The sequence below is a fragment of the Sphaerodactylus townsendi genome, linkage group LG06 (genome assembly GCF_021028975.2).
Source record: "Sphaerodactylus townsendi isolate TG3544 linkage group LG06, MPM_Stown_v2.3, whole genome shotgun sequence".
Taxonomy (NCBI): domain Eukaryota; kingdom Metazoa; phylum Chordata; class Lepidosauria; order Squamata; family Sphaerodactylidae; genus Sphaerodactylus; species Sphaerodactylus townsendi.
In genome coordinates this window covers 26,236,163-26,249,112 of record NC_059430.1, presented here as the reverse complement: position 1 = coordinate 26,249,112, position 12,950 = coordinate 26,236,163, and the positions used below count along the sequence as shown (strand labels likewise).

General features: G+C 41.7%; 1 protein-coding gene across 3 annotated transcripts in view; it reads left to right on the top strand.

Annotated features, from left to right (window-relative positions):
- TMTC1 (transmembrane O-mannosyltransferase targeting cadherins 1) overlaps positions 1-12,950 on the top strand; it is a 174,689-nt gene that overhangs the window by 95,046 nt on the left and 66,693 nt on the right. For 2 of the 3 annotated variants that reach the window (XM_048501224.1, XM_048501222.1), the window contains one exon: positions 1,374-1,495. The exons of the other annotated variant lie outside the window; for it this stretch is intronic. In XM_048501224.1, coding sequence (XP_048357181.1) covers positions 1,374-1,495 — 122 coding nt within the window. The remainder of the gene's footprint in view (positions 1-1,373; positions 1,496-12,950) is intronic. 3 annotated transcript variants of the gene reach the window in all.

Here is a 12,950-nt window from a genome sequence, read left to right as displayed (position 1 = left end):
TATCCTAGGTCCTTGGGAAGGACTCGATATTCAGAGATGAATTCCAGACACTTGTGCTGTGTTGTTATGTGTATTATAATTATAACAACAACAACAACAACAACAATAATAATAATAATAATAATAAATAATAATTCGATTTGATAGACCGCTCTATCCCGAAGGGCTCAGAGTGGTTTATAGTTTTAGATGGGTAGCCATGTTGGTCTGCAGTAGAAGAGTAAGACTGGAATCCAGTACCACTTTAAAGACATCACTCTGTGGTGTCTAGAACTTTTTGTTGTTAAAATGGATGCATTTTAAATAAAACTGGACAGCTGGAATTGGAACACAAGTCCGCCAGTAACCTTTTGAGGTGCTGTGGGCAGGTCATTATATCTTTTCCTCATGTTTCCACTTATATAACTGAAACAACAGTGACCCATTTCACAGGCTGGGCATGGCCGTGCTTAGGATAAAATACAATGATATGGCGAGTGTATAATGGCTAAGACCCTAGCAGTGTCGAGTGGGAAATGTGTAGCCAACTTCCAAGTTGTGGCTGTTTGTAACATTTATCATGTTAGCTCTTCCCTTCACTGCTACATCAGCTTCCATTTGCAAGGGATATGCATGGAATTGCCAATGCAGTGATAACCCAGTGTTTGATTTGAGCCTAAGAGGCTGGCTTGTGAAATTGGAAGTCCCAAAATCAAGTCTTACCTGTGACACAAATTCACTGAATGGCCCCTCTCACCATCCATCATCTGCACCATCTTTGACTCGCCTTTCTTCTGAGGGTTTGTTAGTAAGAATTACTCAGGTGATACATTTGAAGTGTTTGGAATTACTCAGATGATACATTTGAAGTTCTTGGAAATGGTGAAGCAGTATATCAGTCCTAAGTGGTGGTGTTAAAATCACCTGGCTTGGGTGACCGAAATACCACAGTGACTGATTAAAATGTGGAATTCACTGCTCAATGATGTAGTGGTAGCCATAGGTATAAATGATTTTAAAAGTGGATTAGACAGATTTATGGAAGAGAAGTATATCAGCGGCTGCTAGTCATAGTGACAAAGGGAACCTCCACATTTACAGTAATCCTCTGAATACCAGTGCCAGGAGCCAACATTAGGGAAACGCCTCAGCCTCTATTTGTGTCTTGTTTCTGGCCCTCTGTAGTAACTGGTTGGCTGCTGCGTGAGACAAGCTGCTGGACTAGAGAGACCACTGGTCTGATCCCGTGGGACTCTTGTTATGTTCTTTCAATAAACATCCAGATAGTCCAGGTATCTACTAAATATAGTGTTATATGAGAAATGAGTCTGTTATCTGGCCTCCACTTCGTGTTCTCTTTCGCTCATGTTGCTGTAATTCTTGCTCTCTTTCAGAAGCTGGAACACAGAGAAGTCCTGGTTGGCCTCTTGTTCCTGGTTTTCCCCTTCATACCAGCTAGCAACCTTTTCTTCAGGGTGGGGTTTGTTGTGGCAGAGCGTGTCCTTTATATGCCAAGGTAATTTTTTATACTTCCTTTTGAACTGGCTCTTCATTTTACCTCTCATAGTTTAGATATGCATATAGATTTGTTACCCCGCCTTCAAAACATCTGTGAATACCACAGGTATTAAATTACTGCTGTGTTCTCCAAGATCTCTCAAGCAACATCTGGTTGGTGGCAAACGAAACAGTTTAATTAGTTATGAGCCGTGCAGTGATTCAGGGCTGTGCCTTTTATGTTAAACATTACCTGTTCATTAATATTTGTGGATAGCTGTTCAGCCAGCCCTACATGAATCTCTATACATGGAATTCTGGGGTTAAATACTTATTTCTACTGAAGGGCTTCATTGAATTAGGTGCTATGGTAACAGTAATGTTCAAATATCTCGGTTGCACATTGACAGAATCCAGCTGCTTGATGGAATAAATCGTAGCTGCAGAGCTTTCCCCGAGAGAATGATCCTACAATTGGTGGCAATTGGGGGCTTCCTCAATTCACACAATGGCCAGCATGTACATGAGTGTCTCCAGAGGGCATGGGGCTGCTGTCAGGCTTGTTTCTTGGCTGCTCTTAGGAAGCAGCACTGTTTGTCGCCACTGGTGACTCCATGGGGATTTCTTACATGGAGTTACCATTGTTTGCACAGTGAGAACTGTGTTTTCTTTTGGGTACCATCATGGGGCAACAGCAGCAATTGCGAGAGATGTAGACAGAGTCCCTGCATGGGAACTGCTGTAAATATGAGCATCTGCATGGGCGAAGTGAGGTCCCACCAGGTACCTCTGAAAGACTTAAATTTTTTTGTGTGTATGTATGATTTTAAAAAATCGATACAAGACATCTTCTTTCTTAACTTTCCAATGGGACTCTCCAGCTGTCTTTGAGACTCTTTGGCCCTTTCCGCACACGCAAAATAATGCGTTTTCAAACCACTTTCACAACTGTTTGCAAGTGGATTTTGCTATTCCGCACAGCTTCAAAGAGCACTGAAAGCAGTTTGAAAGTGCATTGTTCTGCATGTGCGGAATGAGCCTTTGTGCGTGGGTGTAAAGGAACGTCAGGTTGTGGTTGACTTGTGATGAGCCAGTAGGTCTGATCTGGTGGCCGCTTGCCTGTCTGTTGGTCCTGTTTTGACCATTTCAACTTACTTTCCTAAGGTGATGTGGACAGAATACTTGGGGGCTACAAAGCCTATCCTGTGCCTCTTTGATCGGTGCCCATCCTGGTTGGTAAAGGCCAGTGGGATGCAGTGTGGCCTCCCTTAGGGAATATTATTAACTTATCCCAAAGTTCAGGGACTTTCCCTGAGGGATTGAAACAGGCTGTGGTGAGATTGCTTAGAAACCAGTCAGTCAGTCAGTGCCTTTTATTAGCATAAAACAACAACATAATGTAAAATAAATATAAATCAACCAACAGCAACAGTCAAGTAAAACAGTAACTATCGTTTTAAAACGATAACCAAAAAAGAAGCAACTGTACAAGTAACGTCAAAAGAATGATCCTGTAAAAGAAAACGTACAGCATATGAAGAATTTTGTATTTTCTTTGACAGTAATAAAGGGTGAATTAAGCATGATTGTACATCAACATTTGCTTAGAAACCATATTTAGATCCTCTGTCCAATTACCTCTTGGTTGAACCTTTCATTCCTGTGCAAAGTTATTGAGAGAGTGGTTGAGGAGCAGCTCCAGACTTTTCTGGATGAGACATTAGCCCTGGGTCTATTCCAATCTGACTTCTGCACTGACCATGGGGTGGAATCGACTCTGGCCCTACTCATGGATGACCTCTGGAGACATCTGGACCAAGGCGGATCAGTGCTGCTGATACTCCCGAATCTGTCAGCATCATTTCACATGGCCAATTATGACATCTCTGCCAACTGCCTTGGCAGCATGGGAATATAGGGGACTACCTTGCAAGGACTGTGCTCCTTTCTCCAAGGTAGCATTTGGCGAGAGAATGTCCGCCCACCATTCTCTGGTGTGTGGCGTCCCTCAAAGGGTGATGCTCTGATACTGTTTAACATCTACATGCAGCCCTTCACTGGGTTAATCCAGAGGTTTAGACTTGGCTGTTATCAGTATGCTGATGACACCTAGTTTGTAACTGTTGATGGACGGCCATCAGGAAGCTGCACCAGAAGTTCTGGCCAGTTGTTTGGGGGCTGTGATGGAAGGGATGAAAGAGTTGTTTGAAGCTGAATCCAGGAAAGACAGAGATCATGTGACTGGATGTTGGATGCCTCCCTGATATGGAAGACGAGGTAGCGCATACCACTAGGGGGGTGTTTTTCCATCTCCACCAGCTGGTGCCCTGTCTTTCCAGGCTGACCTAGTCACTGTGATTCATGCAGCAGTCACCTCTAGGCTAGATTACTGCAATATGCTCTACACAGGGCTACCCTTAGGTCTGCTCTGGAGGCTCCAAGTAGTCCAGAATGTGGCAGCAAGAGTCCTTACAGGATCCTTTGTGGCGGATGCATATTCAGCCTATGCTCTACCAACTGCACTGGCTTCTGGTAGAGCACGGAATCAGATTCAAGGTTCTAACATACAAAGCCCTAAAGGGTCTGGGACCAGTGTACTTATAGGGCCGTCTCTCCTGCTAGTCCCTTAAAGATTGCTCTGTTCAGCCAATACCAAGTTACGGATGATCCTTGGCCTAAAGGAAGTCTGGCTGGCCTCTACCGGGGCCAGTGCTTTTTCAACCCTGGCCCCAGCCTGATGGAATGCTCTGTGTGAGGAAGTGTGAGGAAGCCAGGGCTCTGCGGGACCTTATGCAGTTTCTCACATTTCTCACATTGTTGAAATATGGATCTCATATCATTTTTCTGTACAACTGTATTGGCAAAACCAATTCTCATTTGTGTGTGTAGGTAGCAGAGTGTCCACCCTAAAAACAGACCTAAGGCAAAAGGTCTGTATGCAAGATTAAATCAGTGAATGAGTTACTCCAGGCAATAGGAGCTGGAAGCCTCATGGACCATGGACATATCTTGATTACCACACCCCGCTAAAGCTGTTCTGATGCAGTGAATCCTGGAAAACTCCCTGATACTGGACATTATATTTAATCTACCTTTGAGAAACCATTTCCTCAACAATTGCTCCTTACCTGCATTTCCACTATCTCTAGATACGATCTCCCTAACAATCAATCCCTTCCTGATCCAATCAAAGCCTCAGCGAAATTGAATACCTGAGCAGGAACTCCAAGGAGTTACTCTCCATAAAACCTTTCAGAGCTCCCGATGTAATCAAGGAACAATTGACTCTATTATCCCAACACTTAGCAACAGTAGATGAGCCTTGATTAGCTCAAACCAGCAATCCTAGCATGAGAAATCCCAACAGATTCAGGAAAACGAAACTGAAACTTACTTGTTCCTGCCTCTACCTGCGCAAAAGGGTATAAAAGTACTGTGCACTGTAGCCTCAGTGCTCTTTACTGGCTAAACCTCTCTTGGTCTAGTTGGTTGGAGACACAATATCCTCCTTCGCGTTGGATCCCTATGCTGGCATAGGAATCCTTGCCTTCTCCAAGAACTTCTTCAGCTGAATTTAGGTAACATATAAGTCCCCTGCTCCCTCTCCTAATTCTATCATCCAAACCTATCCCTCTCCTCCCTTTTTATATCACTTAGGAACTGTATGTATGCTTCTCCATATCTTACTGTGTGATTGTTTGCAACCAAAATTTACATAAAAATATTTAAACTACAATTTGGTCTCTTTTTCATTCTCTGTAGAACTGTTCAAAAGCCAATTCTGGTATAGTTGTCTAAAAGATCCCACCTAGCCTGCCTCTCGCACTGCTGAGTTATTTTCCCCATTGCTACTTTGAAAAATATATTCATAACTGTTAAGCTAGGTAACAACAGAGTTGTTCCACCAGGCATAGAGCTTGAGGCAACTATGGTTAACCATCTAGGCCTCCCAATTCAATCCAATCCCACTCTCAGTTTTTGATTCCAACTCTATTATTAGTCCATCGGGAGCCCTCAGCATGGTTATTGCTTATTTAAATTACAATATATTGGATGTGTAATTGCTACTTGGATTTATTTAATATGTTATTATGGTTAGTAAATGTTTTTAAATGTTTTATGTATATGATGTGAGCTACCCCAAGGCTGGAAGGAGAGGAGTTGAGCATTAAATTCAATAAATAAATAAAAATAAATAAATAAATCACCTCCCCAATCCTCCTTATGCCACTAGGAGGAAGGAATGCTTATTTTCCAACTCTGATTACTTGATCCTGAATTTCCTTGTTTAAACATTGTTCATGCCTCAACTTGACAGAGAGCTGGAACTTAAATCTTCAGAATGAAAAATGTACGTGGCAGCTAATTCTTATGTTAGGATAGACTTTGCTTGTTGTTTCAAGTTTTCCTGAGGGGAGAAAAGGAGAAGGGTTTGGAGAAGGCTAAACTCGACTTCTTGCACAGATACTGAGCAGGGATGAATTATGTCTCTCATTTGGTTCTCCTTAAAAATAGCTGATAACCTCAGAAGAGTAAGAATAATCCTCCTCCTTTGCTCCAAGGGGGGAGTTTGGCAATAAAACGATTGAACAAAGAGCGCAGGGACTGTCTGTTTTAAAAACTGTTAATGCAAATGCTATTTATAAGTGGTTTCATCTCTTGCTTTGATGCCAAATGTAATAAGTCTTCTATGAATTTTATTTCTACTCTCAGCTATTTAATTTAGAATACAGCGAGAATGTCTATATAAGGATGGATTGACAGTACACTGGATGTGTGTACATGGAGGTGATTTAAAGAACCTCTTTGAGCTTTTCTAAAAGCGAGGTTATGTAAAAATAAATATTTGTGACTGCATACATGGAGATGACTGTGTGACAACTTCCATTGGATTTGGAGGGGGGGATGTCCAATTGTCAAATGCTAGTTTGAAGTCATTGTGGTGAAACAAGGTCTGTTCTGTCATATAATGTGACACAGAGAAGCTTTCAATCTGATACGGTACAATCCATTCTATGACCTCAGAATTCTTGCACATTCTGCTATCTGGGTGGACTAGGCCCAAGACATCAGAGATCCTAGTTAAAATTTCTGGAGAGCCAGTTTGATGTAGTGTGGTCTGGCTAGCTCTTGAGAGATCTTGGTTCAAATTGCTGCTCAACCATCAAACACTATTTCTCAGCCCAAACTACAGAGTTGTGATGGTGGGGAGTACCATATACCATTGCCTTGCATTCCTCAGAAGAAGAACAGAATAGATCAGTCATGAGGTTCATTAAATACCGTGTTTCCCCAAAAGATGCGTTAGAGCTTATTTTCAGGGGATGACTTATTTTTTTCCCATGATTTTGCACCCCCCATGTGAAGTGGGACTTATGTTTCAAGCATCCTCCAAAAATCCAGAAAAATCATGCTAGGGCTTATTTTTGGGATAGGTCTTATTTTCGGGGGAATAGGATATTTGCCTATGCTAAAATGGGTGGATTCCACTCAACACATGCAAATCACACTTGGTAATTTCCCTCTTTACACTTGTTAACCAGTGCAAATGGTTCTTTCTCCCACTGTGGACATTCCACAGGTTATACTCCACTTGCTTTACTACCATCAGATCCTCTGAAGATGCCAGGTGCAGGGAAAACGATAGGAAAAAATGCTACTGGAACATGGCCATACAGCCCGGAAACCCCACAACACCCCAATGATTCCAGCCATGAAAGCCTTTGACAATACAGTTCATTAAATAATTTGTCCTAGTTGCTGTCCCTTCCGCACATGCAGAATAATGCACTTTCAATGCACTTTGCAGCTGGATTTTACTGTGAGGAATAGCAAAATCCACTTGCAAACAGTTGTGAAAGTGGATTGAAAGTGCATTATTCTGCATGTGCAGAAAGGGCCCGAGTCTAACATGCAGGCTTAATTTGTTGAGGTAAAACAGGATAATCCAGCAAAGGCTGGAAGGAATATTATCAAGTCAAATCAGTGACTTTATTTGACACTCATAGATACATGTATCTTCATGTTCCTGTCACCAGTTTGTTATTCAATTTGATTTCTCAGCAAATCTTTCCAGTACATCTTATCACCTGATCATATAACAGCAGTCAGCACTTTTTCATCCATTATATATTTCAGTTGGATTTATTTTTGACTAAACACAACTGTACTATGTTGCAGATGTACAGGAATGGAAAAAGGTCCCATATACATCTTCCTTACAGCTACTAAAATCGTACATGAATAACATTAACATTTTAAAAATGCTCAAAATCAGATATTTGTGGCTGTGTAGAATGTTTGAAGCAGCCTGCATTGGTGTGATATTCAAGGCTTTTCTTCTCTTCCCCTTTTAATTACTTTTGGTTCCTAGATTTTTTTAAAAATCTTGACTATCTCAGAACCTCCCTTCTGAGAACAATATCAATTTCTCTGGAATTTCTGATGTGCTCTTAGTTATTTCCCTTTCCACTCCCTACATCATACAATGGTCAAATTACAGAAACCATTATTCTTTCCTGGTTTACATACTAAAGTCACTTTTCTATTTTTGTTGGGCCTGGGAACCTTCGTTTTTGGCAGGATCCATGGCTGTTACAATAGTATAATGAGGCCCACATTTATCTGGTGTGAGCTCCTTGGGGACTAGATTCTATTGGGGAGGCTGTGGTTCCGTGGTAGACCATCTACTACTACCTGATCCTTTTAACTGGAGAAGCTGTGCGTTGAAACTGGGACTTTTCTGCAGTCAAACTGGATATTGTACTTCTGAGCCACCGTCTCTTCCAGTAACCAATGTGTTGGCTACAGCTACTCCTAAAGAATATAATTGAAATGCTTGGTTAGTAATCTTGAGGCTGCACTAGATATTTTAGTTCTTTTGATTAATGATGGGAGTGAGGGGGTTGCTGTTCTGAGTCTGAGAGGGCCGCATTGGTTCCTTTTTGGTTTCTGAGTACAGTTTGTAGTGCTGGTTTTCACATGTGTACAGTTTCTCACTGCTTTTGCCATGGAGAGAGGAGCAAGATTTGACTGGGAGTAGGGTACTGCCTGCAGATTAGTTGCACTTAGGGGTGTACATAAAATGAATGAGAGAACAATAAAAACCACATTGGCTACCCATTGGTAGAGAATGGTGAGTATAAATGAATAGGTAGTTAAAAGAAATTATTGAAGGATGATCCAGGAGCACCATCAATAGATGCATGCCAAATATTTTCAGGTCCTTTGGCAGAGTCTCCTGGTACCCTGTTTCCCCAAAAATAAGACAGGGTCTTATATTAATTTTTGCTCCAAAAGATGCATTAGGGCTTATTTTCAGGGGATGTCTTATTTTTTTCCATGATTTTGCACCCCCTACGTGACCAGATCAGCTGTGCAGGGGAATCTGTAACTAGGGCTTATTTTTGGAGTAGGGCTTATATTTCAAGCATCCTCCAAAAATCCCGAAAAATCATGCTAGGGCTTATTTTCTGGGTAGTTCTTATTTTCAGGGAAACTGGGCATATAAGGGGTAGCCTTTTTGTGACTTAAAATTTGCATTTTGTTTTGCCATTGCTTGTTTCCACCCAGGTCTACTTAATCTATGTTTCTCAAAAGTTCCAGTCTTTATGTTCATCTCCCCCCCCCCCTTTAAAACAGGAAATTGTGTAATATGTAATGGGCCGAAAGAACCTCCGATGCCTTTTTAAATTATGTTTTTAAATGAAAGATGTGAAGTGACTTTTGCAGTTATTTTTACTCGACCTCTGTTAATAGCATTTTGTTCTGTAGTGATTAAAATTCATCAAGTGATTGGGGATGCAAGAATGGAGTTGAAATTTTCATGAGGTGGGTGACCTCTTAAAATCATGAAAATAGAGAGTCAAGGATTCTGTTGTTATTCACTTGCTTCCATGCTGTACCTTTTTCGTTCTTTCTTCCTGATTCGAATGCTGATTTTCCTGTGCCATTTGCCCTCTCTTCTTCTGCTTGATTAAATGCGCCACAGTAGTCTCAAAAATACCAATTTCTGCTTGTTTATAGCAAAGCTATTGGTAATACAATGAACAGAATCTAAAATCTACCTGTGGGATAGTCTATCGGTTGTTTCTTTTAATTTTCCTTTCAAGCTTATCTCTGTTAATGCATTGGCTCAGGAATAAACTCTGAAACAGAAGATTCCCCCATTTAGACCTTACCTCTATCATGAAACTATTTAGCACCCTTGTTCAATATGGTGGATATAATATTGGCCTGCTTTATAGGGCTGTTCTGAGGATTATGACAAGATGAGTATGAAGCCCTTTGAACACTGCAAGCACTATAAAAATGCCAGTCACTAAGTATTTTCTTCTGCAGTTGAAGTACAATGTAATTCGTACTACTTACACAGTACAAACTTTTATAAGAAGTTCAGGGTAACTGCAATTGACTAATTCCAGTGTTTCTCTAACTAGGAGTAAATTATACTCTTCCATTGAACATAAATGAACTGTTTACATGAACTGATGAACTCATGAGGCTTTCCTATTCTGAATTGGTCCAATTAGTAAATTCTGACTGGCAGGTGCTCTCCAAGGTCTCAGACAGAAGTCTTATACATCATCTACTACAAGCAGGGGCATACTTGCCAGAGGTGTTGCCCATCAGGTCACATGGGGGGACACCAAAATCACCCCTCAGACACCGAAGCTTGCTGCAGGTCCACCAGACACCCATCGACTCGAGGGGCACTTTGGTGGGCTTGCAGCAGGCTGTCAACCCGGTTCTGGCTTCTGCCGGCCTCCCCACCTCTATTGGAGGCTGCCCTGTCAGCAGGGAAGCCAGGGAGTGCAGGAGCCAGCGTCAGGCGCCCGCTGAGCCTCTTGCCACCTCCCGAGCCCCCCACCTCCCGACCTCCCTGCAGGCTTGCAAAAGTAAGTGGGCCATAGGGGTGGGGGCGCCCGGAGCAGGTGATTTTAAGTCCCATAGATTTCCTTGGGACTTAAGTACCTATTTAATGGTCATTCCTATAGAAATCAGATGGTTCTAAAGTATCTAATGTTGGCTGGACTGTGCTAACACTAATTGCAATGAGGCTTATTTGCAATTAGCTAACTTTCCACTGCTGATTTATTATAATCGTGATTTCCTAGTGGTCGGCCACAGAGTGTTTATTGGGTGATTTGGTCAGTATAATAACACTTCAATTTCCGTGCTACCTCAGCATCCCAGGCTTGATAAATCTATTTTGTGTGTGGTGTGGGACGGTCTGGTTTTCTTTTTTCAGACCTGAAGCTATTGCAAGTCAACTTAATAAGGAGACCATAAATTATGAGAATGGAAAAAAATATTTTATTTTCTCTACCCGTTTTTTCTATGCCAGTAATTTTTAAATATTTTATATACCTTTATAGCATTTACAGACCTTTCAGACTTCCTTCCTAGTAATTTCTTTGATAAACTAAGAAGTATTTTTGCTATTCCTTGTAGGAAAATAATCCTGTAATTCCTTAATTCTTTAGGGGTTTTAGGGAGAGTGGTTTGGTTTGAGTTCAGGATTTTTGCAGATACAAGGACTTCCATCCATGGATGCAGTATTCTCAGTTCCCACCTCATGGAACCACCCAAAATGCTTCCCTCAGAATATTGCTCTTCCAGAAGCAGGATTTCTTGGGAAATTTCTGGTTGTCGTGGGTAGAGTAAAGAAAAGTTGTGCTCGGGGGGTGGGGTGGGGTGGGGGAAACAGCTTGCACATGCAGAAACATTGTGTTCAGCCTAACACAGTGTGTTTAGACTAGGCTGCCCAGACGTCCCGCTTTTGGCGGGACCATCCCGCCTTTAAACAATTCGTCCCGCGTCCCACGGGTTCCTCAAATTGTCCCGATTTTTGGGAGGCTGCCGCACTGCCTTCTGGGGCGCAAGGCAGTGCGGCAGCCTCCCATGCGCCCGGCCGCAGGAGCGCACTGCCTTCTGGGGCTTGCCGTTTGCCACCCTGTCCCGGATCACAAAGGTGACCATCTGATCACCTTAGTTTAGACCTCACAGTCCAAAGCATCTATTCCAGCCGTATTGGCCTGAAGTGGTCCTCTTATCCATTTGTGCAACTTGCTGCATGAAGTCTTTTAACAAGAAATGTTAGAGACTGAATAGATGGACCACTTGTCTGGAAGGTTCCAGCTTCCTTCAGCCGCTGAAGGGACCTGAAGGATTCAAATCCCCATGATCAGTATTTCATTCAGCAAAGTAATGAAAATTGATTGTCTCTACACTTGTGATTGCTTGAAGAAACATTGTCTATCATCTGTTGGAGCAGCTGCAATTGTAGACGTCACGTGTATTTATTTCACCTTGTCCTGCGACATGTTGCATTTTCCTGAATTGATCATGTCCACAAACATGTACAGGGAGCAATTGCATGAAGAAAATATGGTTGCCCTGGAGTCATTCCTGGTACATTTTAAAACAGAGGAAGCAAAAACCATTTCGGTACTCTGTCTCTGCACTGTAGGTTACTAACTATTACAACAGTGCTTTTAAAACGATTCTTACCCTTATTTGAACATCTGACATTTGGATCTATGCCCATTAATCAGGCTGATTTTTTAAAGTGGTTGGGTTTCATAAGGACTCAAGATCATAAGAACAAACAAGGAGATGTTGTTGCCGTATAGTTTGGCAAAGACCAACGAACACACTGGAATAAAAGCCAAAGCTTTTCAGAGAACAAAAACAAATTAGCTCATGGCGCTTTACGTCTAGACTGTAGATTTAGCTGTTTTAACAAAACAGCAAACGGGTTCTTTGGAGGGACAAATGCGTTTTGGCCGTATGCAAGATGGGTTGGTATTTGGATGGATTTATGGTGATCGTATCATCGCATACTGGCATTGGTTTGCATTTTAAGCAAACATGAAATAATTTAAGGAACCGTAAACTTTTAAAAGATCCATTTCTTTGTAATTAGAAAAGTGAGCCAGAGGTTCAATCTAAATGGTATTTTTGGAGCGGGGGGGCACCTCTTGAAGGTTGGTTTTTTGAGGGAAATGACATTTTTGTAGTGATATAGCACATATTTAGATAATGTACCTTCAGGTTAAGGAAATGGTTTATGAAGTTATACTGACTTAGTTAATTTTGGACAGTTTTTAAAATATGCTTGAATAGCACTTTTCTTAATAAACTCAACACAATTTACACTAAACTAAAATCTCCAAGCAAAATACTCTACTTTAATTGGCTGTGCAAATTAAAACATTGCAAAAAAAAAAAAACCCTAATAAGCCATTATGTTGGCAGTGAGGCGAAAGAGAAAACAAAGCCTGTTAATGTTATGTGAGAAGTTGCTCAGTGGAGCATGTGAGAAGGTCTTTGAGCACAGATGTCAAACTTGCGGCCCTCCAGATGTTATGGACTACAGTTCCCATCATCCCCTGCCAGCATGATGCCATAACATCTGGGCGACGAGTTTGACACCTATGCCTTTGAGTAAAGAATGGGCATCTCTGGAACTT